The sequence below is a fragment of the Metarhizium robertsii genome (assembly GCF_000187425.2).
Source record: "Metarhizium robertsii ARSEF 23 chromosome Unknown MAA_Scf_27, whole genome shotgun sequence".
Classification (NCBI taxonomy): Eukaryota; Fungi; Ascomycota; class Sordariomycetes; order Hypocreales; family Clavicipitaceae; genus Metarhizium; species Metarhizium robertsii.
Window position 1 is genome coordinate 14,632 of NW_011942168.1, and position 23,747 is coordinate 38,378.

The window sequence follows — 23,747 nt, forward strand, 5'->3', positions numbered from 1 at the left end:
TTTGTCCGTCAGATCACCACGTCTGTTCGCTTGAAGTTCGTCCCTCTGTACAGTGAACGCAGCACTATGAGAATATCAAACAATGAAACAATGAATACCATCTAAACACAACATTGGATAACCCTTTAATGAACGCCCATCTATGCTATAAATCCTTTGGTGCCGAAGCCAGTGCAGCGTCCGTCTCCACAGTATTTTCCTTCGTAACATGCCCGATGTGTGCATGCTCTTCCCTTGATTTCTCATCATTTGATGTTGATTTGCTGTTCTCCTCGTCCTCCGCCCGATGTACAATGCCAATCTCAGCCTCACCAAGAGAGTCGACAACATTTCTGTATGCGGGAACAAAGTTGACACAGGCAGCGTATGTCCAAGCCATTATCATGAATATCAGCGGCACAAACATGGCGTAGCCGTCACCAAATGTATCTCCTGCAGCGCCTGTTGCGGGCGGGACAACGGCACCTCCAACGACACCGCCGACAATATAGCCACTGCCGCGCTTGGTGTGTCGACCCAGGCCTCGCATGCCGAGGGCGACAATGGTAGGGAAGCAAATGGACTCGAAGAATAAGACGACGTAGAGCATCGAGATGCCCGTGTTGCCGCGCTGGGTTATCGACGGGCAGAGAAAGATGATACAGCACGAGATGAAGGCAAGGAAAACCCATCGCGGACGGACGTATTTCATAATGCCGACACCGGTGAATCGTCCAATGGCGAATGCTGCCTGCGCCCCAGCAAAGAACTTGGATCCGAGGGAGTCGGATGTGCCTGGGCGGGTGGCTGTGGCATAATTGATGAAGAAGCTAGCAACGGCTACTTGAGCACCCGTGTAACAGAATTGGGCAAATGCGGCATGGAATAGTTTGTACTGCTTAATGAATGGTTTCTCTGTGGCGCCGGCATGTGTTTCCTTTGCTTGGAACTCCATGTCTGTGCCATGTTAACCGCCTGCATATTGTGGCGCCGTCTCTGTGAACGAAAACAAAGAGAAAAAAGGGGGGGCATACCGGCATCAGTGATTTCTGGGATATCAGATATGAAGAACAACGTGGCGAGCAGGAGCACAAAGATGGCAATGGCTAGATAGACCCACTGGACATTGTCAAGCGCACGCTCATCACTGAAGTTGAAGAAGACGTATGAACCCAGCACCGGGGCAATGACGGTGCCCACGCCATTGAAGGCCTGTGAAATATTGATTCGAATCTCGGAGTATCTTGGAGGACCGCAGACTGTGCACTGCGTTAGTAAATGCGCAATGGCCATGAAAGCGGTAGGGCCTCGGTCTAGATTCGCACCTGTGATGTACGGGTTTGCAGCCGTCTCGAGCGACCCAAGGCCATTGCCAATAATGAAGATGCAAGCACAGAATCCGCCAAAGCTATGGTTCTTGAGTGCCGGAATGGCCAACAGAGCACCAAGGGCATACAGACACAAGCCCCATATGAATACAGCACGGTAGCTGTAATGCCGAAGAATCCATGCCGCATGACCAACGGAGGCCAGAGGATAAGCGCTGCCCAACATGTCAGCTTGTGTACGGAGTGCGGCCGAATAAGAGCCCCCCTCCCCAGCCGTATTCATACCCAAAGTAAGCAGCCTGCAGACCTGCCGAACGTGATCGATTGATACCAAGTACAACCTGGAAATGCTTGTTGAGGGTATCTAGTAGACCATAACTAAATCCCCAGAGAAAGAATAAAACGGTAACCAGGCAAATGGGATAGATGGACTGGCGCAGAGTCAATTCGGCCGCTCGCGTACGGCGAGTATCGTCTGCCTTGAGCGAGCGCCGCTTGACGAACTCGTTGAAGGACATGGCTGGCGAAACTGTCGAGTGATTGTGTCCCCCTTGGCAGGCTTGGTAGGGCGACGCCTTTGGCGATGGTTACAAGAGCCAACTGCTTGTGTGCGCCTGGAGAATTTGACGACGGAAAAGACGACGCGAGGGCCGCTGGGGACGTCGATCATTTAACTTGATTCTGCCCCTCTCCCTCACACGTCTTGGAGAAGCCAGCCCTCGACGTGTCAAGGCGGTGCGACGTCGCCTCTCGCAAGTGTCGTACAATATCAGGTGGAGCACGACCGGGTGAAGAGGTGCTGGAGTGTGACGGTGGTCGATCACAGAGCGATACCCACCCACCTTGACAAACCAAAGGCCCGGTTGCGAGCCTTGGTGTCTGCAGTGTTTGTAGCTACTCCATGGTTGCGTGGTGGGTGCTAATTCAAAACCAAATGCGTGTTTCATGCGTGGCTATAAAGTCCCGACGGTAATTAGACTAGCGCAATATCCAGGGCCCACCAAATGGCGAGGAGTCGGGATGGAGCCGGCAGTGGGCAGAAGGTCAGCCTGGTGCCTTGGCCCCCCGAAAAGAACGTTGGTCTGCGAATGTCGTGATTCTCATCAGACTCGCAGGCGCCGGCCAGATGAGAGAGGAGAATTCGACAGGTTGCGGCCGTTGATGCCTCAGGAAGGTGACATCGCTGCGCATTGATGGCCCACGGCCAAAGGCTGCTTGCTTGGGAGCCAGCACTGCCCGCTCCCTCCCTCCACTCGGACGGCGAGATCAATTGATGCGAGACAACAGCCACCCAGTGGACTGGGTTAGGTTGTCCTTCCCTACCTGCACAACGATAAGCTCATGTGCTAGCCGATGCGCAGGTTTGGGGATTGGGCCTGCGGGATGCCACCTGCAGGCTGCAGCTGACTGGGCCGTTCCCCAGAATCGACACGGAGCGGGGAAGGGGATCTTGTCGAATTCATGATTGGCAATGACTGCGTTTCGGCCATTTCGTCTTCGACACAAAGATGGCCCGAAATGCGAACCCCCTTGCCACTTGGGGACCCGACGGCAAGCAGGCTGACAGGCTGAACCCAGCGTGCCGTGTCCTACAGAGCATGCAAGTTTCCATTCCGCATGTCTCAAAAGGCGATCGTTGACAGATTGCGGGGAAGTTTTGTTTTTGAGTTCGTGGCTACCCTGCCATGCGGAGAGGAAGGTGGTCCGCAACGCCTCTCAATGTCATGGTTGCAACGCACACACTAGAAGTTTTGGAAGATTCTTCTGGAGAAAAAAGCGCCGAATGCTTAACAACAGGCAAGGGTTAAAGATATGCACCCAAGAGGAAGATTCGCGAAAACACTAAATCTGCGCATAATCTCGGCAGGCGCCAGTGCCAGTTGCGACTTGCCAGGCACCTGTAAACACCTGCAAAAACCTGCGCACACCGACTCCGGTCTCGGGCCGTGATGTCATGTGGTTGGTTCTACAGAAATTGGCGCAGGGGGCGACTGGTCCTGACTAGCGCGCGACCTCGTTGGCCGTGACCGTCGCCATCATCACCACCACCACCGACACGTCAGCGGCAACCATTATTGCTTCGCCGAACCTCTGGCTGCCCACCGACCCCCTCAGCTGTACCTGCTCCGAAGCCCTGTTCCACATCCCTGTTCTACCTGTCCTACAATGCCGGCCCACGCGTGCCACCAAGCATGGGCTGCAATCCCTTTCGCCGACGGATGATTGCAGCTTAATCCGTCTCCCAAGACCTCAATATTGGGCCGTCAGAACGGATATGTGGCGTGCCAAGTCTAGTTTCTGAAGTGCGCTTGGAATGAAATACTATTGCCACGATGACCATCAGGATGCTATCAGGTGTACGTCCCAGGTCACACATGCTCAGATATTACATCATAACGCATAATACTGCGTGGGACCGGGAGTCTCTCCTGAGAAGGCGCGCGTCCACAATCATCTCGTTTGTAGTAAAAGTGTACAGAACCCAATTACCATCCAGCATGGGGGCCATGTCATGTAATATAAAATTCACCCAGGATGATATCAAGGCACGGATCCACTCTACGGAGTGCTGCCTTGAGTTTTCCTTCGAGGCGGTCTTGTTTTCAGCAAAATCACGCACTTTTCTTGACGAGCCTGGTTCGGCTCAAGGAATCAGCTGAAGGGCACCAGATCAAGAGTTCCCTACAAGTCGACGAATAGTTCATGGAGCAGGCAGGTTCATTCATGTACAATCTCGCCATTTTAGAGCAGCTTCGACGGTCAGGCAAAGCATGCTTTTATACAGGGCAAAACGTCCAAGGAAATGCAAAAGGCCGACGGCAGAATGAGCAAACCCGGACCCCAATTAGCGTCATGTACTCCTTGTTGAGAGCCATACGGGAGTGGAATACCTGGCGACGTTTGAAAAGCCTTCTTTAGGTTGGGTAAGTGCCTGAGGGCTATAGATAATTTGATTGGCTCGAATTTAGGCTCAAAGCTCGGGGTGAAGAAATGTGCTCCGCCATCCAAGTGTTTATATCAAACTACTGGTACAATAACTGGAGGAATAAATATCAATATCACGACGGGTAATGGCTTGCAGCGGTGAGCCACGGAGCGAGAAAATCTAACAATAGCGGCCTGATATCTCCTCTTCACTGTAATTGGCGTCTGTAGTCGCACCGCATGAGATGTCAAGGTAAACGGAAGATTCGATGAGCGTGTTGCCTAATAATAAGAGCCTGCCTGATTGGCTGGAGATCCTGCAGGGTACGAGCGTTGGGCCATTTTCAAAGCGGTCATTGATGGTATGGCATGTGCTGGCCAAAGTGCACTGACGCATTCATGGTACCATTTCGTGTATACGGTGAGAAGTTTATTATCAAATTAAATAAAACGGCGTAGATACTTCTGGCATCGCAACGGTCCCCAACACGCGCTCCAGCATCTGCTTCGTCATGGTCGAGAACTCAACGCGCGAGAACTGGTACCTCTTTACACCAGGTGCCACGGCGACCTGGGAAACGAAAGATTTTATTCACGAGGTGCTACTTGGAGGCAGCGTCGACCAAATCTGGTGGTGGGAGATGGAGATTGCCAAGGAAGTGGTTGAAAGTATGCTGGCACCTGGCGACCGCAAGCCCAATTCGCAAACGTCTCTACCGACATGTAACGCATCTACTGGTGAACGAGCCAGAGGCAGCAATCATGTCGGGGCGTGATAGTGACACAGTCAACCAAGACACTTGGCATGGTGTAGCTAACGTGGTTATTACTCCGTACACTTGGTGCCAAGGGGGCATCGTGGTACAACCTGGTATCGCAAACATGGGGCTGAACGTGCCCATGACGGTGAATGTTTGGAAATATCAATCTATTTGTCATCTTTGCGTCGCCACTTCCTGATGCCCTTTCCTTCTGTGGCCCATTCGCATGATTCAGTATGAGCCATCTTTTCATGTATTTCCATTCAAGTTTGCGGGATTGTAAGAGACTCGGCAAAGCTGCAAGTCAAGATTGTAATGTAAGCGGTCATGACAACGGACGACTCTGGGCACCAAAGGACCTCAGCAATCGGGCAACCTGATCATGTCCATTATCGGTAGCCCAAGATAGGGGCGTTAGGCCATGCGAGTCGACCGCTGAAGGGTTTGCTCCGTTCGCCAAGAGCACGCGTACCACCTTCTCATGGCCCTTTTCAACCGCCAACGAGAGAGGCGTCTGTTGGTCGTCTGGGTCAAGTGCCTCTATATTGGCACCTTTCTCGACGAGTATGTGAGCCATGACATCAGATCCCCCCTCTGCAGCCCACAAGAGTGGTGTTCGACGTGAATTATCAACAGAGTCAACCTCCATACCCTGCTCGGGAAGTGGCCTCACGACGGATTCATGGTCTCTCATTACCGCCCACGAAAGTGGCGTCCGGGGCGAATTGCCGGCTGCTTCAACACGAGCACCACGCTCGAGGAGCAATCGTACAGTGGCTTCATGTCCATTGTAAGCTGCCCTCAGGAGACAGGGGAGCATCCTTCATGTGCTCCCGGACCACTAGGTGATTGAGGAATAGAGTCTGCGTTCAAAAGCCTCCTGGAACAGTCTTTGGTGAAAACCACCGAGTCTTTGTTCATGTTGGCTGTTTCCTGAGCTGAACTATCGAGACAAGGTACGGCTATGAGCGATAAACGATTTCATATGGTTCGCTACATGGTCCACGACAAAATTGTACATTTGAGTCGAGTCTCCCTTGCTTTTCGCCACCTTTTCTCGTATCTCCTTGGGAATTTGTTCGCCAAGTGGGCATACAAATCACTTGCGTAGAGCGATTTGTTGTCTCCTAGGAGAAAGGGCGTCAAGCTGCACCGCGGTTGGGACAGACTCCTTTTTCGGGTGAGAATTGACATCTAGCATGTGTGCTCTCCACTGTAACTCGGTCTCAAAGGTCATAGAGGGGTCACGGTCCAAATCACAATACCACTGCATAGTATGCGCCTTGCGCAACCAATCTTTCGAATGGACAGATTCCATATGAGCCTTCCATTCGTGACGGTAAACGAAGGATACAAGAGACTCAGCGCACTCGGGGAACAGACAAGCATATGGCTTAATATCCTGGTCGACATGGCGTTTCCAATGGTCATTTCTCTCTTTCTCTGAGCTTCTGCGTTCCAAAGGCGTTGAACAAAGGGGAAATTGGATGCGAGTCTCTCCTTCGCTAGCTGTTGGGGGTGACGGATATATAAAAGAGTCTTGTTGCGTAGTGGAAATGGTGCTGATGGCTGTTGTCATGGTCCTTTGCGAGGGTAGTTGAAGTCGTTTAATGGCGGGTACCTCTGGGTCCATGTCCGACCGAGAAGCTGTTGTTTGGCCGGTGACAACCGTAGGATTAGGCGGTCGTCTATCTTTGCCCTGCTGGGCGGTCGCTGGTGTAGGCTTCAGATGATGATCTTTGCCTTGATTGGCAAGGGATACAGGCTTGGGAACTCGTCTGACAGCAAGTCTTATTGCATGCCGTTTCTTTTGCAATAGCATTCGACGTCGGGCCGCGATGGAATCTTCCAATTGCTGGCATAATCCCTCGCGGGCAGCTGGGAATCGGTAACGGACCAATGACGCCATGTCCTTACGAAAGGCAACATCTTGCTCGGTTAGTATGGCCGTGACCGTGTGATTCAGTTGCTTTGCTGATGCTTTGGCAACAGCCATAATGTGTAATCGATCTAGGGCGGAGTCGAGTCCCTGAGAGGCATCTTCCCATATTGTCAGGAAGCTTTGTTGCGCTTCTGAGTATAATGTCGTTGCATCGGGAGAGGGAAGCGAAAGACTTTCTGGCTTGCAATCGACTGGACTCAAAGTACCATGACGTGAATTAGCGAACCATCCGCAGACAAGTAATGTTCTTACATGACTATGGTTAGGCCCACTGCAATGCAAGTTTCTCAAAATCATCTCCAGCAACTCCATCACCATGGCAGAAATGTCAGCAAGACCTCGCAGTCTTTCATCCAGCGACGAATCCATCAGCGACAGGGCTCCTGTGTAGTCAATTCAAAACAAGAAGCTGTTGCGTAGGTCTCGGAAGTCAAAAGCCGAGCGTCTTTGTTTCCTAGAAGTCGCAGCGCCATCAGCTGGATTGAGCGAGTGCGTGAGGAATGAATTGGCATGATTTCCGACCACGCGGTCAAAGGAATCGAGACATTGGTGTGCAATGTCGGATATAGCAGTGGCTATGTCTCCTTGTGTGCCATCCATGCAGTCAGGTTGCCCTTGACGGATTGGCAGAGAGGCGGGGGGTTGAGCGTGTTCAATGTGCCTTGAGTAAAACTTGGATCAGCCAGACAAATGAAAATGTGCGGCGTACGAGTTCAAACATGGCTCGACTCTAGGTCGCCAAATAACGTCGAAACGAGACGCTTTGTCAGGCATATGCAGCAAGGGACCATGAAAGCCCAGCTGAAACCGCCATAAGGGAAGCTCAGCCTTGAAAGATGGCATTTACCTCCCCCTTTCATTCTCTTTTTTGTTTTATTTCCTGAAGGTTTCAACCTTTTACTAGCACAAGAATGCGCGTCTTGTCGGACCTAACTTCGGCCCGTGCGAGGTGGCGTGTTCTGCACAGTGCAGACCCTTCACTCTATTCCTGGTCACCGAGAACCTTCCGACCACAGAAGACGTCGATCAAGGTTGTTATGGCTCCTGGGCAGTTGACCAGCGCCATCATGGTCCCTTGCTTGTTCTCCCAAGCTCATCGCATTGTGGAAACTACCGACAGATGATCTCATATCAGAACATGTCTCAGACATCTCCGGCCCGACGGACACGAACGCTACTGATGGACGCACCGAGTCAAGCTGGCGATCTCGCGGCCACGCTTCCATGTCCCCGCCTCAAGCCGTTGGGCTATGATTAGGGTTATTCCATCACCCGTATAAGATTGGATCCTGGCATGTAGGGCATCAATCCGTCGCAGCTATTATCCCGCTTCTTCCAGTCTTGCATCAAGTTGGCGATACGCGGTATGCCATGCTTGTCTTACACTATGATCCCATCATCGAAAGTGTTACAAAACTAGTGACCCGTCCTTCCCAGTGGTGAGAAATCATGACATGGCTAGAAGCAACAGTGCCCCTATGCTGATAGAAATAAGACCAAATAGTAGAAGAAATTGACAGCATACAATCCAGGTGTCTATAAGTCGGAATACTACACAAACGACTGCTAATGTTACTACACATCTGTTTACCCATCTGTCCAGACATCCAGTGCCTGCCCAGGATGGTAATAATTACACGGACATAAGTTGACTACACCGGAAAGTCGAGAGCCTTGTCACATCGAAGCATTATTGTTCGACATGCGATTGAGGGTTTGGCATTTTCCAAGTGACACGAGACATCTTCAGGCCAGCAAAGGAAGACAGGACAATGACCACGGAGTAGGTCTTGAGGAGGCCAGTGAGACAAGGAGTAAAGCATTTCAAACCAACGTTGAAGTGTTGCCGAGAGCGGCAAGTTGGAACTGCCCTTATAGCTTGGCGCCAAGCTCAGCCCACGATTAAGAAATCAGAGTTGCAATACAGCCAGACATGGTGACACGTGGGTGTGGCCAAGACTTTATGTTCCCCAAGCCATCCTTTGGTGCATCTTGTGGAGGCAAATATATGCCATGATATGCGTGGCCCGTAGTCCCGCTCAACTCGTATCAGATGGTTGGCAGAACTTTCAACCTATTGCGGGGAAAATTGTTTTTTAAGCTCCTTTGATGTAAGCTTTTGGCAAAGCATCATATGTAAGTGAAAGAGAGTCGGGTCGCCTGCAGCATCGTTTCTAGGTTATAGGTCAAGAACCAACATCTAGGCATACTGAGCTGGATTTTGGCAGAAACCATTCGCATTCTTCGTGTAGCCCGCGTCGTGGGATTTCATCTCTCATAGGCTGCCCCAAATTGGATCGATGGCAACAACTAGTACACAACGGCTGAGTGCTCGCGTGCTTGGCATGTTTGCGCTAGCTAGTTTTTGCCACCGAGAGTTGATGTCTGCATCGGTGCATGTGCATGGAGTACATGTATTCATCTTGGTCAAGTCCTGGTAACCACTAACATGGCCCCAACGTGTATCCATCAAGATGCGACGCATGTGATGCGTCCCTTGCTTCAGCAGAAAACCCGCTGTCGCTAAATAGTACGGGGACTCGTGGAATCTCTTGGATCCCACGTGGTGCACCTGGACCGGCTACCAAACCGCGGAACCAGTGGCGAGTGAAGAGCCAGATTCAAATTCGGGCTGGAGAGAAGATACAGAGCTACCAACGATTCATGAATTCAGTCCGGAGGTGTCTTGGTCATTGTGCCAAGCATAACCATGGCCTTTTCACGTTCCATGTGCCAAGTCGAGGAGGAAAAAGTCGCCAAAAGGCCAAGATAATTGCCAAGGTGAGGCGCTGCAGAAACAATTCGTTGCTCGCAACAGGAGTCGAGTTGTTCCTACACGTGTAGTCTGCAATGCCCATGATTGGTCTAGACAGGAGGTCATTGCCAGATCTGGCACGGCTTGGCGCTGCCCCTATCCGCTTTTCGGCTTGGCGCGCTAACTCTGATTAGACTCTGGATTAAGCTTGTCTTTTACCTCGTGCTCATAGCCGGGTTATGGCCGGGTTGAGTTGTGTCGTTGCGTGACGTTGAACAGTGGCGTTTGCGAGTCGCTTGTTGCTTCCTCTGTGGGAGAAGGACATCAAGCATGTACGAGGCTGACTGGTCTCATCGGCCATCTGCCATTGGACCGAGACCTCACATGTTTCGCGCTGCTTTCCAAGAAGACCCTTTGGCCATCAAACATCCCTGATACGGCGTGCTGACTTGTCTGCTCGTGAATACACTAGACAGCAAGAGCGATAAACGATCCTCGTCGCCATCCTCTGGGCTCTGTCACGAGAGGCGGGCCATTTCACCACTGCACCCACTCACACGTGTCGAAGAACACGATACTATTCTTCATCAAACAATCTTGACTCGACAGAACGTTCAAGTCAAGTATCATGGCCGTCTTAACAATCATTCAGACGAGACGACCAGGCGTTTGTACAAGTGTTTGCTAATCCGGGGTTTCCAGCCGCTCCGCTTCGTTGTGCTGCATGCCGTGGAATGCCCTTCTTCAAATTTAATTCCTAGTCACGCCTGTCAAAAGGACAATGAATAGTGCGGTGCAAACATGCCTTTGCAACCCCTCAAAGGCTTCCAAGATGATGCTTGGAACTTGGAAGCCAAGGCCCCACCAGCCCTTCTTCAGACAGTCCTACAGTCTCTTCTCTGGGCGGCCTCCTCCAATGAGCATAAAGCGTCGTAGCACGACTGCGAATCCGTCATGTGTAACTCGCATTAATCCTCTAGGCTAGGTTTTCTCCTAGTCGGCCTTGGCCCTGCATGCTGTCAACGCCACATGGAGAATGTCCTTCGAATCAACGACTTGCCTGTCCGACGTGTATATGTCTCCGTCATGTCCACACCCATAGTTTTTCTATATAGGCCGCTGAACACCTTTCGCTTGCACCATTTGATATCCGTTTCTCCAAGCCGAACCTCGGGTCACCCAGTCTGCCGTCCGTCTTGCCACTCTGCTGGGATCGAGGCACCCTTCCACCTTGCCGTGGTTTGTACATGGGAGCCCATTACATGCACACCAAGAGATAAACGGGGACAACAACAAGAAGCGCAAAATGACGCTCCATCAGTACGACTACCTCTTTGCCGTTGGCACCATCTTTGCGTTCCTCGATGCCTGGAACATTGGAGCCAACGATGTGGCCAACTCGTGGGCCTCGTCGGTCTCGTCCCGATCCGTCAGCTACGTCCAGGCCATGATCGGTGCCAGTTTGATGGAATTCAGCGGCGCCCTCGGCGTGGGCGGCCGTGTCGCCGATACCATCCGAACCAAGGTCGTCGACGTCGGTGCCTTTGAGGAACGGCCCGCCCTCCTCATGCTCGGCATGGTCTGCGCCGTCATCGCCTCCTCGTGCTACCTCACCGCCGCCACTCGGTTCGGTATGCCCGTCTCGACCACGCACTCCATCCTGGGCGGAGTCTTGGGCATGGGCATTGGCGCCCTCGGCAACACCGGCATCACCTGGGTGGGCTACAACAAGGACGGCTCCGTCGACCTCAAGGGCGGTGTAGTCCAAGTCTTTCTCGCCTGGGTCATCGCGCCGGTTCTATCTGGCTTGTTCGGCGCGGCCATCTTCCTCATCACCAAGTACGGGGTCTTGTTGCGATCGAATCCCGCCTTGAGAGGCCTCTTCCTCGTCCCCATCTACTTTTGGATCACGGCCTCGCTCATCGTCATGCTGCTGATCTGGAAGGGTGGCGACTACGAAGTTAAACTGACGGACGCCCAGATCCCCGGTGTCATTGTAGCCACGGGCGCTGCCTGGGGTCTGCTGGTGTGCTTGTTCCTTGTGCCCTGGATGTACCGGGTTGTCATCAAGGAGGACTGGCAGCTGAAGTGGTGGCACATTTTTCAGGGCCCCCTTCTTCTCCGCCGAGGCGAGGTCCCTCCGCCCCCGGAGAACTTCACTGGCGTTGTCCGCAACTTCTACGAGGGCCATTTAACCCGAGAGGAACTCGAGGCTCGACGTGCCCGGGCCGCTGCCACCACCGAAGATGTCGAGGGTCAACACGAAAAGACGGCCGCCGCTTCCGACATCTCCGCCCCAGAGGCTGCCGAACAGCCCGTCGCCTCTACTCACAAGTCTCTCATCGGCCCCAAGCCCGACTCTGCTTGGTACTCTGGCGCCGGGCTATGGTGGTGGTTCAAGTGGGTTCTGCTGCGCGGCATCGACCAGGACATTGTCAGTTCTCAGAGCGAGAAGTCTGTTATTGCAGGTGATGTCGAAGAGATCCATGCCCGAGCCCACCACTACGACAACAAGGCCGAGTTCCTCTACACTTTCCTGCAGGTCATGACGGCCGCCGCCGCCTCCTTTACTCACGGCGCCAACGACGTCGCCAACGCGGTAGGTCCCTACGCCACCATCTACCAGATCTGGAACAGTGGCGTGATCCCCCAGAAGGCTCAGGTTGACCTGTGGATTCTTGCTTTTGGCGGCGCTGGCATCGTTATTGGCCTCTGGACATACGGCTACCACATTATGCGCAACCTGGGCAATCGCGTCACTCTAATGTCCCCTTCTCGTGGGTTCTCTATGGAACTGGGATCCGTCATTACCATCATCGTGGCTACCCGTCTTAGTAAGTCTAAATCTTTGGCGGTGATGATGCATTTTTGGACTACTGACTGGTGTGAAATCAAACAGAGCTTCCCGTTTCTACGACTCAGTGCATCACTGGTGCCATTGTTGGCGTTGGCCTCTGCAACGGTGACTGGCGCTCCATCAACTGGCGGATGGTTGCCTGGATCTATCTCGGATGGATCATTACTGTACCCGCTACCGGTTTAATCTCTGGTATTTTGATGGGTTTTATTACCTTTTCCCCCCATTGGTGAGACGGTTTGCATATATAGTTGTAACCCCTTTGTGTTTTGCGAAATAAATAGTGTAATAGAGAGTCGGTATTGCCAGGAGGGGATTGCAGAGGTACAATATATAGTCATAGCATTTATTATACTGGTTCAAGGAGGGAATGCAACCTGATAGATAGTATATTTATATCAATACAACAGTCTGTTTATTTTACGGTTTAGTTAGTACTTACCTACTTGGGTTGGTAGTATTTGTCTAGGGTATGATGCCTTGTATATATGTGAAGACCCCGTCACTCGTTTAGCAGCACACGTATAAGGAAGTGCTACTTGCAGCAAGATAAACAAATTCGCACAAATGTCCGAATAGTCTGGCAAAGTCCCAAATGTATTCCGCTGGGGAGCTCGTTTCTCACTCACCTGGTTTATACATGTAACCTGACTGGCTGGATCCAGTGGGTCGGTGAGAATGCGGGGTCAGCCGGCAGCGGGGCTCACTCACCGAGGTGAGTAAATGAGGAACCAAACAATTATTTTTTTTTTTTTGGCCGACACCGTCGGCAGCTTTCGCAGCAACTCTCGTTGTCGCAGCCATCGCCAACCACCATGTCTCGAAGCGTGGTACAACCCAATAGCTGGGTGGCATTGAGACTGCCAAACGACGCACTGCGCGTTCTCCAAGTCGCACCAAATACGTGCGTCGCATCACCACCCGCCCTGCGACGCAAACACCACTGACGCTGCTCTCGTCCAGGACAATCTCCCTCGGAAAATATGGCTCGTTCCCGAGCAATTTGCTCATGGAGCGCCCGTTCCATCTGACGTACGAAGTACAAGAGAAGCGCCCCGGCGAAAACTTCTCCCGGCTGCGAATCGTGCCCGGCGCAGAGCTCAACGCCGACATACTCGCCGAGACCAACGAAAATGAGCAGACGGACGGCGACGCGGCCATTGTCGTCGGCGAAGGCGAGCAGCTGGCGCTCGTAGACGAATCTGGCAAGGTTGTCGCGCGGTCGAATCGAGAAATCATTGACGACTCGGCGCGGCAGACGCTCACGGCAGACGAGATTGAAGTGTTGAAGCGCGAGGGCGCCTCGGCCGGCAAAGAGCTGATTGCCAAGCTCATGCTGTCGCACACGGCGATTGACCAAAAGACGTCGTACTCGCTCGCGAAATACAAGCTCCTGAAAGAGCGCAAGTTCCTGAGGAGATTCTCCGTGCTGCCGCTGGACGTCGTCCTGCTGGGCCAGTGGCTGCTGGAGAACAGAGACGCCTGGAAAGTGCTGGAGCTGAGGCCGGAGATGATGGGCCTGCTGGGATGCTGGGCAGACGTGCATTTCGGAGGCGAGCCCGCCCAGGGCGTGCGCGAGCCTCACGGGGGCCGGTGGCTGGCGGTCGACGACACGGGCGGCCTGCTGGTGGCCGCTTTGGCGGAGAGGATGGGATTGCTGCACCACGAGCCGGGAGAGCAGGCCGCGTCCCAGGGGCCCGGGGAGGAGGAGGAGGAGGAGGAGAGCCGGCCGACGGCAGACGCGGCGGCAGGGCAAAACGGCGCAAACGGCGGCCCCGAAAAACAACAAGAGCCTCCGTCGTCGCCACAGGCGCAGCGGACGAGTAAGAAGCGTCCCCGCTGCCGTGATTTCGACGACCACTTCGCCCTCACAAACACAATCACCCTCATCCACTCCAATTCGCAGCCCAACTTATCCGTGCTGCGGTACTTTGACTACGACGCCAGCGATCCCAACCCGACGTACCCGTACCACCCGCTCTTCACCAACCTCCTCCCCATCTCGTGGCTGCAGCTCGTCGACCCCGCGCAAGACGTCGTCTGCTCCGAGAAGCCGGCGGACGTGACGCCCGACGAGCTCGCGTCCTGGAAACCCAACCGCCGCGGAAACTACCACCGCAAACGCCGCAGGTGGGCCCGGACCAACGAGGTCATCGAGAACACGCGGGCGGGCGGCTTTTCCGGGCTCGCCGTAGCGAGCACCATGGACCCCGTTTCCGTCCTGCGCGAGGCGCTCCCGCTGCTGGCGGGCGGCGCCCCCATCGCCATCTACTCGCCCACCATCGAGCCGCTGGAACAGCTGGTGGACTGCTTCAGCATCGGCCGCCGGGCGGCGTGGGTGTCGTCGCTGCCCGCGGAGGCGGAGGGGAAGACGCAGGCCGAGCTGGACCGGTGGGCGGGCACGAGGGAGTTCCCCATCAATCCTACCCTGGTGCTGGGCGCGGCCGTTCAGAGCAGCAGAGCCAGGAGGTGGCAGGTTCTGCCGGGGAGGACACATCCCTTCATGACGGGGAGAGGGGGCGCCGAGGGCTTCTTGTTTACGGGGTGGAGGGCGATTCCGGCGCAGGGGAGGGTTTCTGCAAGGGGCAAGTTCCAGAAGAGGAAGGGAGAAGCGGCATGATGATTTTGTATAATAGTATATTTGTTGGGTTAATGGATTGGACTAAGACCTTGGGCCTACGTGTGTCCGTGGGTGAATTGGGATACGAATGTGCTTGCGTGTAGATTATGCAAGGAGCGATACCCAGAATATGCATCAATCGCAATGAACACTGTGCCCCAGATACGTGTTATGTAATCATAGTTCATCAGCCATGGGACCGAGCAGCTTCGAAACCATTGCAATTGTGGTGTCTCATTATTGAAGTTTTGTATAGAACAGGGGGCTGTGTTTGTGCCTAGTCGCAAAGGCTACTATGGAACCATCCTTTACAGCGCCTTGCCCATAAACTTTCTCTTGGTAAAGCTCAACCACCACTTGCTAGGCTTTGTTTCGTCATCTGCGTACACCCGTGCAAGTAATCGCGCCGCCAGCTCCTGCCGTACCTGGGACATGTACTGCCTTAGCTGCTCGGCATCCAGTCTATCCCTAGGAGGCTCGTACATCTACCACGGAGGAATGTTAGTCGCAATTAGGGTTCGGGCCACCACTCCCCGGAACGAAATGCGACAAGAATAGTAGCCCAAGGGGGTAGAAACACTTGTAAAACAGCAACGTACCTGATTCAGGGGGAAGCCCGGGTCTCCTGGGATAGCAAAGTTCAAATCCAGTGCCAAGTTCATGACATCCTTTTGCGCATCTCTCGCCGTCGCGCCAGGCTTGATTTTTTGCAGACAGTCGCTCAGAAACAAGATTCCGTACACAAGCAGGCGGTCCGCAGGGCCCTGGATCTCAAAGTTACGGAAGAATGTGTTGGCACGGAAGAGCGAGATGACCTCGTCGAGGATATCGTAACTGTCGCTGTCCGGGTCGGGGGACTCGTTGGCCGGCAGCGGTGGTGACGGGATGGGAAGCGTGTAGGCCGGTCCGCGCGTCTTTGTGCGTAGCGGGAGGATGGGAAAGTTGCCTATGAGGCGGGGAGGGTTGGGGTCGTTGTTGAAAATGGAGTTGTAGGCCTGGTGAGGTGGTCAGCTTGAGGGCGAAGATGCGAGAGCCGCTGGAGAAGTGGTGACTGGTAATACGAGCCGAATGGAGGTCGAAAAATACGGCGGCAGGGAAGAGGGGGAGCACGAGGAGCTGGAGAGGTGTGTACATACCGGCATCTTGGTCAGGATGGCGAGCAGGACAGCTCAGCGATGATGACTAGGATGGTGCGTTGGAAGTCGGTGATGCCTCGCAATTGCGCGGCGTTTGTCGTTGGCGGGAGTTGGCGGGGCTTTTTGGATTGGGAGCTGTTCGATGGTGGGGCGCAGCCACATATGATGATGATGATGATGGTTGGTGGCGGTGCAGCATGTGGCTTGCCCTATCTGGCAGACAATGCGAGTCGATGACTGTCTTTTATTCCACGGCATGGTAAACTCGGTTGATCATCCTTGATCTTTGATCTTTAAAAGAAATAGATATCACATGGACTCATGGGCTATGACAGGTACAGTGAGGAAAATTGCCTATGATGATAATTAGGAAGAGACTATTATTCAATCTTCTTGAAAGCGGATACTTAGGCTGATCGGGGATTATCTCTAACTTTCATAAAATATTAATATTATTTTTGTACATCTCGTTATAATAAACTTCACAGGCGTTTATAAATGATATAACCAGCATGAAGCTTAGTGCAGTGCTTTGCGGGGTTGAGAGGCCTTATTATACCCCGAGCGTAGCGTCGAAAAAAGGAAACCATACATATGTAGCCTTTGACGGGGGCTCAAGCAGACATTGTCCCAGGTACCCCGACGCTTGTTCACACGAGGATGAAAGCGGTAGAGAGGTATCGTGGCAGGATATCTGCTCTTTAACCATGTCGAACCGTAACATGTGGGCCTGAAACAGCGTTTTGAATCCGCGTGAAAGGTGTCCTGTCAAATGCAGGCGACACAGTATCGTGCACATGGTTTTCAGTACATGGTTATTATCACTGCGATTGCTTGTGCTATACCTCCAAAAATAGCTTTTGTTTTAGTGTTTTGTGTAGTAGTTTACCGCTTCCTAGCTCTATTGAAACCTGCCAGCAACGGTAACCGGCATCAACAACCTCACTCCCATAAAGATAAATTTTCTTCTTCCCTCATGGTAGCACGTAATAGTGTCAAGTGGCAATAGAAAAGAGTTGGCAGGAGGCTGGGTAGATTAGCAGAGTGCCCTTGACCATGGTTACAAGGTCGAACCGTTTCCTCCAAAGGTCCATGACGGATGCAAATTTCCCGCGAGTGGGCGAGCTGCGAAACAGATCTGCTTGGAGCTCGTCAAGATTCCCGCCAGATAAGAAATCCAGTGTTTTGATGTACAGCGCCGCAAGCACATTGCCGTTGAAAAATATTTTGCCGTTTCTCTCTAAGTGTTTGGCCACCTATTATATTCTAGACTTTCAGGAAGGAAAATTTAGAACAATTTATCTTGTCGTGTCCGGCCTGATGGTACGTACTACGTAGTGTCCTAACGTCTGCCAAGGACCCAGACGCTGGCATGACGTTTAGTCAATATATTCACGGGACAAGGCCTGGGACCAGAATGAGGGAGTTTACTCGCATTCCGTTCTGAATTTGTATCAAACCCCGAACCGCTCTCTCAGGCGGTTCTTGGCTACTCGAGATCGGTACACATGTTCTCGATGATGGCTGACGACTCATGGGCCGATAAGACGTAGGAACCCCGGTGTGTGCTGATTATCCCATGACATGGTCGCTCCGGGATCAAGCGAGTCCTTTTGTACTTTTCGTGTAGGAAACAGTATGCGAACACATGCTTCTCGACATGACATGTTTCTGTTCTCCTCTCCACTTTTGTTTGTTTGTTCTCTTTATCAAGTTTCGGACTTCTCCCACGATTGGTCTACTCCGACCCGTCCACACCGGCTCGTCACTGGCGCCCAAGAGTCAGGTAGGTGTTGACATGGCCAAGTCCCTGCGTGATTGCGATGACCACCACAATATCTGAAGGAATTGGAACAGAATTGTTGGTTTGGATGGGGAAAAGGGCCCTGAGGGAATTTATAGTAACCACTAGCCAGCACGTCGATACAGTCCACGAAATCTTAGACTGATATGTGGCAGATTGATCAGTTGCGTATCGTCTCAACTTCCATGATTGTTTTTTGAAAACCGAGGGAATATTTGCGTTTTCCCAATTCACGTCTTTCTTGCACGAGCTCCAAAACTAGATTGCCCAATGCGGTTGCGAGTGCTTGCCACAGACACAATGCCAATCTACTTGAAAAATGGTGCTCTTGAAACGTAATCATCTTCAAGGACAGAAAAGTCTGTACACTGCAGTAATCAAACATTATTGTAGAGTTTTAGGCATAAGCTCTTCGACCAAGCTGTGTGTTGATATTCTCAGTTTCGACCAACGCGGATATAAACACCGCCAACAAGTGCCTGCTCCTCTTGTAAGCTGCTCGTGTTGGCGACATTGACTCACGCACGAGGAAAGAAAATTCTCCATGCCGGGATTCGGATAGCACACTGGGCTGGTATTCGTCTAGCAACCTTGCCTACTTGTGCAAGCATGGCCGAGTCGTATAGTACTCGGAATCACCCACAAAACGGGAAGCCGCTTTCCGGGTCGAGTGATGCTCGGGCCGGGGTACGCAACGTGGTTGGTAATGCTGCAGCCCACTAACCCGATCTGGATATAATACGGTCAAGTGTTGCCGTTGGGAGTCGCCAATGACCTTGCTGGAGACGTAGCTGGCCAATGTACGCCGTGTGCGAGTAGATGTTCTCGAGCGGCGGGCAACAACTACTGGCTGGTCAAGCTTCGGTTCGCATGAAGCGAGTGGAGTGAGTTGTCCTCTTGGGCCGGTTAGTCCGTCTCGGCGGTCTATATAACAGAGGGCTATATTATGCTAGCAGGGGCCGAGTACCCGATGAGAATATCCGAGTATTGCTGCCAAGAGTCATTGCAAGTCGACCAAGGCCGGACTTGGCCTTCTTAAGCGGCAAGCCAAGACGTAGGTTGAGGAGCCGGCAGAGACATGTCGATGACCTGGGAGAGGGAGCTGGCGCAGTTGCGTGTAGTTGAACACATGTCCTGCTTGACAGCTGTGATGATATACAGCGATGGACGGATACAATACCGATGGCAAGGACTGTCCGGATCCCACCTTGGATGCTTGTGAGACGCAACATCGGCCCCAAATTGCCTCATAGGGCAGCCGTGGTGGCGAGTGTCGATCCCGCAACCGGCGCCGAGGGAATACTTTACGTAACTTGTGAACTATTGTTTGCTTGTGCTCCACTAGCCCAGGATAATCATCCCATTGTCCTAGTTAAGCATGGAAGCAAGCTTGATAGAGCTGTGAGTTGTCTAAACTTTAAAAGTTTGTAAAGACTTGCTGGCAGTGATTGGCGTTGGTCTACGCCGTAGGGCGTTGGCATAGCCGTCAACAGACTGTCTCCGTGATAAAGTGGGTTTATTCTAGTTGGAGGCAACGGTCGTGCTCCTTGTGCGCTCGCTTACTATTTACCGAAATTCGGGAGAAATGTGTTTTTTCCTTGACTACTCTTCGGTTGCCCAGACAAAAGTCTGGCCACATAGCCACAGCCTGGTTCTGCAGAGACATGTGATAGTGCAGCCAACTGCGAATTGCTGGGCTCCCCTCTCACTTGGCATGGAGAAAACTCGGCTACCGATGACAAAAAAGGTCCTTGTGTCTCAAGACCATCGTGTAAAAAGTTGTGCTCAATGCCAATGCCTGGTACGCCCGACTTGGCGTTTCTCCACCACTCAATTGCCTGCCTTGGCAATACCCAGCGTGATCTTATCAGATCATCTTGGCCCAATGAGCTCGGGGCCAGGGTACGAGCGTCTTGTGACACATGGTTTTCTTCGATCCACACTGCCCAGGGCTGGAGGTGTGCCTCGGAGAAAGTATCGAGCTCAAGCGTGGCGGGAGCAGAAGACACGGCCAGCTCGTGGCTCCAGCCGGCTTCTTTGTTTTGTCTATAAAAGGGGAAATGGGATCCAGCCATCGCCGTACGCCTAGTTCCGTGTTCAGTAAAACATCTAGCCAAGTGGATTTGAACGCGCTTGCCGGACTTGCTGCCGCCAAATCGCCATCATGAAGGGCTTCACACAACTTGCGCTGCTCGCGGCATCGGCCACGCTGGGCCAGGCTGCTTTCCGAGAGGGATGTGCCGACGCGCCCTGGGACTCGGATACCGACTTCTTCCTGACCAAGTTTGAGAAGAGTCCTACCAATCCATTCCTGGCCGAGTACAACAAGACGTACGTGACCATTAAGAACCGTCAGAGCCGATATGTCGTTCTGTACTGCAGCAAGGAGCCGCCTCCCACCTCCATCGTCGGCGAGTCGTCCTTGTTCGTCAAGGCTCCCGTCAAGAATGTAGCTGCGCTGGATGGATTTTCTCAGAATCTGATCGAGGTTGGCAAACCATTGGTCCATCCGCACCCTGGGACGAGACGCTGACCACCAAATCTAGATGCTCGGCATGTCGACAAGCCTTAAGCGCACCGGTGTGTATTCCGACGTCACGAGCTCATGTATTCGCGGCAACATGAAGGACAACATTACATTTGACGACGACGAGTGGGACAAGGCCCCGGAAGTCGACGTGACCTTCTACGGCGACACAGCCACGTCGGACAACAAAAAGGTCCTCATCTACAACGTTGGCAACTACGCGCCGCTCGCTCAGCTCGGCTACATCAAGTTCGTCTCCATGTTCTTCGGCCTCGAGGAGCTCGGCGAGAAGCTCTACGACGAAATCTCCGCCAACTACCGCTGCGCGGCCGCCCAGGTCCAGCAGGCCATCATGGCCGGCACGTACCCTACCGGCGCGCTCATCTCGCCCATCCGCAAGGACGGCGACAAGTTCACCGTGTTCCAGAGCGCCTGGTGGAACTCGATCCTCTCGGACGCCGGCTCGGCGCTCGTCAACGTCTCGGCCGACGGCCAGGCCTCCGAGACGGGAAACCCGACCAAGCCGGGCCTCGTCACCATCGACGCCAACAGCGCCGGGAACAACTTTGCCAGGAACAGCTGGGCCATCATCGACACCACCCAGTACGACCAGCTGCCCGGCAAGCAGGCCCCCAAGACCCTGCCCGAGTCTACCCGCATCACGGCCGACACGTACACGTCAAGATCGGGCGCCTCGAGCGCCTCGTACGCCGTCAAGAAAAACAACGTCTGGCTTACGGACAAGGCGGCCAACCGCAACCGCCGTCACAGTGAGTTCCATGCCAACTGCTTTGGATATCCGCCCGTGTCGTTGCTGACCGTGTCCCTCTCCCCCTTTCCGCAGACTTTTTTGACCGCGGCAGTGCGCGCCCGGATCAGGTCATCCGTGACATCATCTCCATTGTATCGCCTTCGTTCCTGCCCGACTACTCAAACATGTTTATCCGCAGCGTCTCCAAGCCAGACGACGAGATTGCCCTCCGGCGATTCACCAACACGTGCGCCGAAAAGGGCAAGGAGCTGGAGACGCTCAACTTGACCAAGTGCGATGCCCCGGCCTGGGTGGCCGGGTACCACGACTCTGGGTTGAAGCCAAATGCGTACCGCTCCGCTGACCAGGCTGAGTCTCTTGCTCTCCGCGCGGGCGGCAGCGGGCTCAGCGGCGGGCAGAAGGCCGGCATTGCCGTCGGTTCCGTGGTTGGGTTCCTCCTCCTTGCGGCCGCGGCGGGCTTCGGCATTTACAAGTGTCGCCGGGCTCGTGCCGGAGACAAGAATGCCAAGAGGAGCGAGATGGACCAGGTTGAGAAGGGGTCTGTGTCGAGCAGGTCTACCCACTGAGAGGATGCTGAAGTTGACTTGTACAGAGGGCGGGCACATCGTGGTGTGGTGTAGATGGAGGTAGAAGTAGAGAGACTAGAGTAGCGAATACGAAGATATGAATAGCCGTATCAAGACGTTGGTCTTGGACAGCCTCGCTGTCGTGCCAGCTAGCTTGCATTAAGTGTCTGCCATTGGACCGCATAACCACGTCCCAGAGTATGAACTGCATCGAGTGCCGAGGTATGCTGTTAGACCAGGGCGTCCTAAAATCAACATGTTTTGGAAATGGGCATTTGTCATCTTGCGCAGCTCACATCCACGAGCCATTGCCGACTGACCACCATGGCTGCAACATGAGTAAGGTGCAAGCGGCACGAATACATTGGCCATCTCGCTGAGCTGGCGGATAGATGAATAATTTCCGTCAACAGGGACAAATTCTATCTCTCGTCTAATACAAATCATGCGAATCTTTGGAAAGCCTGGACTTTTGCCCTCCATACCTGACCACAGTTCTTCAAGCTAGAATGATTGCTTGTCATGCATAGGATCGCATCGACGGAGCGCCATTCCTCCCCAGCTAACTCGTTCGCCAATGGAAACTGATGTGTTTCTGCATCCATATCGCATTCTTGTTGAAGCAGAAAAGTACAATACATGGCATTTGCAGCATCGTAATTTGGTAGCGATCAGTGCTGTTCACAACGTCAACCTTATTCATGAAGCACTGGAAGTCCCGTCACACGTCACATACAACTGGCAGATTGCGCCTCCCATATGGTGCTATTAATATGCGTATTGGTAAGTAGAATGCATAAATGCGCTTGACCCAACTTGCCGTTAAAGAACAGAAAGGTCAGAAGAGTTGCTGCTACTAGTTTTGCCCTCGCTTCATCCGCTTCGGCCACGTACGAAATGATAGCTTCCGCTTGCCATTTGTAGGAATGGGGATTTGCGTTGTGCCCTTCTGGCCAAGTTATACCATCGTTGGAACTGTTTTATTGGCACCATGGTCGGTGGCGAAGTCTCAGAGGGAATCGGCTACGACGTGTTTGACCGGTTTCCAATGCCTGTTTTGCCTCACCGACGAGAACCCTGTTGCCCAGGGAAGGCCGGTTGCTGATGGATAAAGGCCGATGTCGTCTTTGAGCTGTCCGAGGTTTTCGGGGTCTCCTAGTTGAGAAAAGTACTGTGACAAGGGTTCGGTGTGAAGGCTTTGAGCAAAAGGGCTCAATTCAATAATAATCTCGAAGGGTCTCTAAGGTCTTGAGTTGCTACGAGAAAGGAAGAGAAGGGTGACCGCCTTATATACATAAAAGGAACGCCCGGGCCTAGGGTCCTTGCCTGGGCACATGTTCTAGCTGTGTAACCAACAAGTCCTGTATCGGCGAAGCCCCTTTGTTTGGGCTTCACGGTCTTGTTGGGTCTTTTCCGTGTAACAAGTACCCAGGTGGTATGGATTCATTCAACTTCAAGGAAGAGAACTAGGCTATATTTTGCAGCTCTCCAGGCAATAGTAAGATATAGATAATGGGTGTTGTGCTGTTGCCCCTTGGAAGGGAGGGTGTCTTTTTGACAACAGAAAAAGCCTACTATTCATCGGCATCGCGGAAAAGCCTCACAAAAGCATTCAACCACTCATTTTCAATGCAGATAAATCACTTATTAAATAACTCAAGCCTCGATTTGTATGTCTATAAAAAGGCCCTAATCTACCTAGTTAGATGGCTTCAATCCAAGGACCGGGTCACATTCAATTTTATCCGTGGCTACTGTTGAACGTCACAGCGGAA

General features: G+C 52.9%; 8 protein-coding genes across 8 annotated transcripts; 4 read left to right on the forward strand and 4 right to left on the reverse strand.

Moving 5' to 3' along the window:
- Nucleotides 1-145: 145 nt before the first annotated feature.
- MAA_10283 (Major facilitator superfamily domain, general substrate transporter) lies at nucleotides 146-1,825 on the reverse strand (the record flags this gene model as incomplete). The annotated part of the gene is made up of 4 exons (XM_007828281.2): nucleotides 146-936; nucleotides 1,014-1,238; nucleotides 1,305-1,522; nucleotides 1,593-1,825. The coding sequence occupies 4 exons, from the start codon at nucleotides 1,823-1,825 to the stop codon at nucleotides 146-148; spliced, it is 1,467 nt and encodes a 488-aa protein (XP_007826472.2).
- A 2,919-nt stretch (nucleotides 1,826-4,744) lies between these two features.
- On the forward strand, nucleotides 4,745-5,008 carry MAA_10284 (uncharacterized protein; the record flags this gene model as incomplete). Its single annotated transcript, XM_007828282.1, has 1 exon — nucleotides 4,745-5,008. One exon carries the CDS (start codon nucleotides 4,745-4,747, stop codon nucleotides 5,006-5,008), a length of 264 nt encoding a protein of 87 aa, XP_007826473.1.
- Nucleotides 5,009-5,318: 310 nt separating this feature from the next.
- Nucleotides 5,319-5,813, reverse strand: MAA_11788 (uncharacterized protein; the record flags this gene model as incomplete). Its single annotated transcript, XM_011412826.1, has 1 exon — nucleotides 5,319-5,813. The coding sequence occupies one exon, from the start codon at nucleotides 5,811-5,813 to the stop codon at nucleotides 5,319-5,321; it is 495 nt and encodes a 164-aa protein (XP_011411128.1).
- A 279-nt stretch (nucleotides 5,814-6,092) lies between these two features.
- On the reverse strand, nucleotides 6,093-6,989 carry MAA_10285 (transcription factor Zn, C2H2; the record flags this gene model as incomplete). The annotated part of the gene is made up of 1 exon (XM_007828283.1): nucleotides 6,093-6,989. The coding sequence occupies one exon, from the start codon at nucleotides 6,987-6,989 to the stop codon at nucleotides 6,093-6,095; it is 897 nt and encodes a 298-aa protein (XP_007826474.1).
- A 4,007-nt stretch (nucleotides 6,990-10,996) lies between these two features.
- On the forward strand, nucleotides 10,997-12,780 carry MAA_10286 (Phosphate transporter; the record flags this gene model as incomplete). The annotated part of the gene is made up of 2 exons (XM_007828284.1): nucleotides 10,997-12,524; nucleotides 12,590-12,780. 2 exons carry the CDS (start codon nucleotides 10,997-10,999, stop codon nucleotides 12,778-12,780), a joined length of 1,719 nt encoding a protein of 572 aa, XP_007826475.1.
- Nucleotides 12,781-13,362: 582 nt separating this feature from the next.
- On the forward strand, nucleotides 13,363-15,167 carry MAA_10287 (Gcd10p family protein; the record flags this gene model as incomplete). The annotated part of the gene is made up of 2 exons (XM_007828285.1): nucleotides 13,363-13,451; nucleotides 13,511-15,167. The coding sequence occupies 2 exons, from the start codon at nucleotides 13,363-13,365 to the stop codon at nucleotides 15,165-15,167; spliced, it is 1,746 nt and encodes a 581-aa protein (XP_007826476.1).
- Nucleotides 15,168-15,475: 308 nt separating this feature from the next.
- MAA_10288 (ARP2/3 complex, p21-Arc subunit) lies at nucleotides 15,476-16,309 on the reverse strand (the record flags this gene model as incomplete). The annotated part of the gene is made up of 3 exons (XM_007828286.1): nucleotides 15,476-15,652; nucleotides 15,767-16,162; nucleotides 16,304-16,309. The coding sequence occupies 3 exons, from the start codon at nucleotides 16,307-16,309 to the stop codon at nucleotides 15,476-15,478; spliced, it is 579 nt and encodes a 192-aa protein (XP_007826477.1).
- Nucleotides 16,310-20,271: 3,962 nt separating this feature from the next.
- MAA_10289 (periplasmic binding protein) lies at nucleotides 20,272-21,972 on the forward strand (the record flags this gene model as incomplete). Its single annotated transcript, XM_007828287.1, has 3 exons — nucleotides 20,272-20,595; nucleotides 20,654-21,404; nucleotides 21,479-21,972. 3 exons carry the CDS (start codon nucleotides 20,272-20,274, stop codon nucleotides 21,970-21,972), a joined length of 1,569 nt encoding a protein of 522 aa, XP_007826478.1.
- Between the last annotated feature and the right edge of the window lie 1,775 nt (nucleotides 21,973-23,747).